This window comes from Chenopodium album, chromosome 1 (genome assembly GCF_948465745.1).
Source record: "Chenopodium album chromosome 1, dcCheAlbu1.1, whole genome shotgun sequence".
Lineage (NCBI taxonomy): Eukaryota > Viridiplantae > Streptophyta > Magnoliopsida > Caryophyllales > Amaranthaceae > Chenopodium > Chenopodium album.
Window position 1 is genome coordinate 49,416,666 of NC_137834.1, and position 5,419 is coordinate 49,422,084.

The window sequence follows — 5,419 nt, forward strand, 5'->3', positions numbered from 1 at the left end:
AGTTGAAGGTCTCAATCATGAAAATGAGTGGGAGCCATCACTTGGACAATAAATCCTAAATCACATATAATCCATGTCACTCTCAAATTTTATCATCTTATTAAAAAAGTGATCAGTAATGAAGATGCTAAGATTAGCAAAGTAGTTATAACTAAACCTATGCAATAACTGAACAACAACGTTCACAATTGCATGAAAGAAATCAAGCATATTAGATATGGGTGTGATTTCTATAGATGTTTTATAAAGAGTGATACTCTTAAAACATTCGGAAAAACCATTTATCATAAGATGAACCATTCAGGTTTTGGAGTAATTTAAACTTTCATGCAATTTTATCACTCCATTTTCTATTTAATTGTGGTTTAGAATTAAATGATGAGTCCATTCGATTCTTGGAATATTCAAAATAGGGTATCAAGACAAGTCTTGGTAAGGAAACACCTATTAAGTCAACGTTGAATATTATAATCGAAAATTAACCCTAATCGAGATCATTTAAACGATGGACGATTAATGACCAGTTGAGATTAGTGTGTAGTTTGATTCATAGCACCGTTTCATGTGCTACAAGGACATGATTGTCAAGAATCATTTGCACAGGTATTGGTTTAGAACCATACTGGATCGACCTATGAGAATACTATAAGAGATTAAAAATCGTCATAAGTATACTTCTCATTATTGTTATCGGAACGTTTTTCCTTGACCATGAGTATTGTGAGCTTTCTTGTTTGAGTACTAGTCCGCTTTGATGATTGTCAAACGTCTGCCGTAACAGGGGATTATAACGACATCACTATGGCGGCTAGGTCCTCTTAGTAAGAGAAGCTACATTACAAGACTAGGAATGTCCCCCTACTAACAATAGGGAGCATGTCTTGTTGTTTACAAGGCCTCTCGAAGAGCGAGACTGTGAAAATGCATGGCCGTGCTCAGATGGACTTTAGAAATCATCTGCTTATTGACAGTCAAACTTGGATTTCGAGAAACACTTCTGGACGTAATAGGGATGACGAATAATCTTACCCTATAGTTCATGAAGAGACATGAAGAGACATAAGAAAGGGGCTATACACTGAAAGCTCACTTGTCCGGAAGGACAAGTGAGAGATTGAAAGAGATGGTGTCCTTCGAACAAGTGTATTATTCTGATAGTGGGTTCAGAATTATTAGAAAGCTAATATATTAAGTAAGTTCAAGTGATCGGAATGCCTAGGTGGAGGCCTCTTCCGATCAGTAATATTAATGTATAATTAATATTACAGCTTAATCTTGACTGAACCCTTCGGGTCACACCCAAGCAATGAACGAACCGACTCGATGAATTAATTCGGAAGAAATTAATGAGTCGCCCGAGTAATTAATATTTAGACGTCGAAAATTCGAGCTTGGAGCGTCGAAACCGAGCGTCGGAGAATTTCAAATGTCAAGCCAAAATTTAGGATTTGGCAAGACGGGAAAATGCTTCAAGTAACAAGTAAAATCCTAGCCACGCGAAAGGCCAGGAAAGCGCGCCAAATAGGAGTGTGCCACATGGCAAAAAAAATGCCATGTGGCAGCACGCGTGGCAGCCACGTTGGTAGCATGCCACGGTGGCAGCACATGTGGCAAGGGTCGTGGACCCGGGTGATGGGTCATAAACACGGGCCTAAAGAAGGTGGCCCAACCGAACCCAACTTGGGGCTCATGGTAGGGTGACACATGGTTAGTTCACAATGCATGTGAAATGCCTTGGGGACCAAGTAGGAAAGTGGTCCTCACCTAACCATGTGACACTTGTTACTTGTTCCTTGGTTTATTTAACTAAGGGTTAAATTCATCAATCTTTCCATGTGGGGTCTTTTTGTGAAAAAGTCCCACATTGAAAGATGAGTGGAATTCACAAGCTATACTTCCTTATAAATAGCCAAAGCATGGCTTGAGAATTCTTTGCTTGAGTAGGAGTTCAATAGAGCATTGCCTTTGCAAAAACCCTTAAACTCATATAATACTCGGGTTTTGGTTGGGCCTCGCTAACCTCAAGGCAACGGACCTAAAAGTCGGTAGTCGTTCTTGTGGGTGGATTTCCGTTGGAGGCTCTCGTGTTTTCGGGGCTAAGCTTTCAAGTAAGATCCCATTTGGTCGGGCAAAGCACGCTCCAAAAGGTAATCATTTTACCTTAATCTTGTGTTTAATTTAATTATGTTTATGGTTTTATTTATTGCGAGTGCGGTGTTGTTTTTGGGTTTGTTTCCGCGGTGAGTCGAACTCACCAAACCCCAACAATAATGTCCTAATAAGCTTAGATAAATCATCCTCAGATTGGTCAGATATACTCACACAACTAAAGATCTTTTACCATACATCACTCACCAATTGCTTCTTCTTATCATACTTAGAAGCATCATCCACAACATCATTTAAGGCTGAAGCTCTCTTAAGCACATTTTTTCTCCAACGATTCAAGATATAAGGATCGGGAATTTCATCACGTATACACTTGCCTTTCATAATGAATAAAATGTGTCTACATAAGATGCCTTGACTCTCAAGCATTTTACAGGTACAACTTGACTCATATGTAGCCAAGTCAAAATTTACATCAAAATTTTTCCTTTTCTCATGATCAACAATAACAGAAAACACCACATCATCTCCATACAGAGAACTACAACTTTCAACACCACACGAGAAACAGGCTCCCTGGCATTCTTCTTGAAAATCATAAAATATGGCACGAGTATAAACAACAACAGCGTGCTTTTCCAAATGTAAATGAGTAACCAATTGAGGCTCAGATTTATTAAGCCTGTTCAATTCTTCATGTTCATGTCTTTGAGCATCAAGAGCAGTTTCATAACAAAAAAAAGAATTCAACACAGGTCACATGGGGGTTTGTAAAATTACAAAAGAAACTATTTTCACCTTTAGACTTAGAAGTAGAATGCAGTAAGCCACCCATAAATAAGTCCCTAAAATATGCAGGGATCCAAAGATGTTTAATCTTGAACATGTATGCAAACCAATCATGAGTAACAAGACAAAATTCCTTCATAACACTGTTCCAGCCATCAACAAATACATGGGGATCAATTTCTCTATCCCAAACTACTGCACTTAGCTTTTTCAAGAAGTCACTCATTACAAAACCGAGTTCCAAGCTTTTCAGGTACCTTCCTCATTATGTACCACGACATACATAACCTGTGTTTAGTCTTAATTGGTAAAAACCTTTTGTATGGCAATACCCATTGCAGGATCTTGATCAATGATTATACAAGAGGGTTCTCTTCCCATACACTTAAAAAAAGTTTGAAATAGCCACACAAAAGATTTTATATCTTCTTTATATAATAAAGCAACACAAAATGTAACACATTCTTATGATTATCAACTCCGGTAAAAGGACAAAAAACCAGTGAATATTTATTTATATCATAAGTAGAATCAAAAGATAGAGAATCCCCAAACAATTGATAATCTCTTCTACCAATAACATCAGCCCAAAAAACACGAGTCAAGTGCCTTCTTTCATCAACACGGTAATCAAAATAATAACCCCCTTTACTGGTTTTCACTTTTTGTTCAAGGTTTTGAATAAACATTGCACCATCAGCATCAGAGATATAAACTTTCAAGTCCCTAGAAAAATTTTTAAAATCATTTTTACTGCCCCTCACATTTTGAAACCCACCACGAAGTTCTTTCATGATCCTATAAGACATAACAACCCCTATATTCAACTTTGAGTTGTAAAAAATAAACTTCTTATGAGAAAAATTTAAACCAACTTCATGTTTAGTAACCTGCCTAGTAATATGTGTAGAAAAAGGGTGAGAATGAGACTCATAAAAACAATAAACCATATACTTCCCACCAGTACAAAGCCTAAATTTTATCTTAGCAGGGCATCCAAATCTCTTCACAGTCTTTCTCTTTAAACATGCACCTTCAACTTGATTACCAGCTTTTTTGTTATTTGTCACATACCTGTCTTTGCTACATAATAAATATTTAATTATAGTAACTCCTTTACTAGTAGGAGCATCCTTATTCTTTTGTACGTTAGTAGTACTAGAACGGACTTTAAATCGACACTCATTTGCATATTTGTAATAAAAGACAATACCATCTTGAAGAGTATCAAATGTCATTCCAACAAAAGGTATGTTTTCCAAAGAACAACCAGACATATACTCTTTATCACCTCCAGAATTATAATATCTTAGGAAGCACAGGCTGAGTGGGTGTTTTGAAAATTCTTACATTCTTATCTTCATTAGTAACAGCAGCAGAACAATGCTTTACACTTTAAGTCATGTTCCTAAAAAGTAAATCAATCAAAGGAAAAATTAAATAAACTATAACAAAAAGTAAATAAACTATAACTAAAAGTAAACAAAATTTAAAAAATATACTAATAAAAACTATTAGAGATATACTAAAAAGTAAATGACTCAGAGCATAAAATAAAATAAAAAAATTTGAAAAACTTAAAGAAACTAAAAAACATGAAGTTATAAGGATTAAGTAAAACTAATAATGAAAAGTTAATGACTGAATGCAAAAACTAAATTTAAAACAACAACAAGTTTTACTACTCGATTAAGAGCAGCCAACCATATAACAACTGTATACAAAACAAATACCATTAATTAAGTAAGTGTAAAACCCTAAATTCAAAATAAAAAGCTAAATCGCAAAAATAAAGGACTAAATCAAACACTAAATTGTATAGAATAAATCAGAGAATAATTAATAAGTAAAAACTAATAAAAATTACACTACAAAACCTTAAATTGAAAAAACTCATAATCACATAAACAATGAAATCAAAATAAACAACAAAAATAGAAATATAATAAAAAAACACAAGAAAATTAACTCAATGAATGGAAAAAACAAAGTAACTGAAGATAACAATCCAAGAATTAAACAGATAAAATAGCAAAATCAAAGAACCCATGCCAGATCGAAGAATCGCAAAAAGGCTTCTAGAGAATTTGAAGGTAGAGAGAGAAAGTGCAGAAGCGAAGAGAGAAAGAAAATGACGTGGCAACTGAAAAGAACGGAAGTCATTCAGTGAACAAAATTACAAAAATACCCTTAATGAAATGAAAAAGGCAGGTGAAGCATCAGCCGATGGATTGAGAGTGATCAACGGTCAGGATGAGTTCCTAGTTCCTATTATATGACTTGGTTCCAGGGTCGGCTAGGGCCTGTGCAACTAGACCCTTGACGGGATAAAGTCGTAATCACCTAATCAAAAATAATACCTAAATCCACTAACTATGTAGATAGGGAAGAAGGGTCGAACCACAGGGAAACAATGTTCTTTTATTCCTAATAATTTATTATAATCTAAATTATCAAGAAACAAGGAAGAATTGTAAGAATTATACTATGACAATAATAATCAAACTAAGGGAATAAGCAA

The 5,419-nt window shown here is 35.1% G+C and overlaps 1 protein-coding gene across 1 annotated transcript; it reads right to left on the bottom strand.

Moving 5' to 3' along the window:
- Positions 1-2,337: 2,337 nt before the first annotated feature.
- Positions 2,338-4,175, bottom strand: LOC145632374 (protein FAR1-RELATED SEQUENCE 5-like). The gene is made up of 4 exons (XM_081684743.1): positions 3,399-4,175; positions 3,214-3,282; positions 2,908-3,103; positions 2,338-2,801 (listed from the first exon to the last, which is right to left on the bottom strand). The coding sequence occupies exons 1-4, from the start codon at positions 4,173-4,175 to the stop codon at positions 2,338-2,340; spliced, it is 1,506 nt and encodes a 501-aa protein (XP_081540869.1).
- Between the last annotated feature and the right edge of the window lie 1,244 nt (positions 4,176-5,419).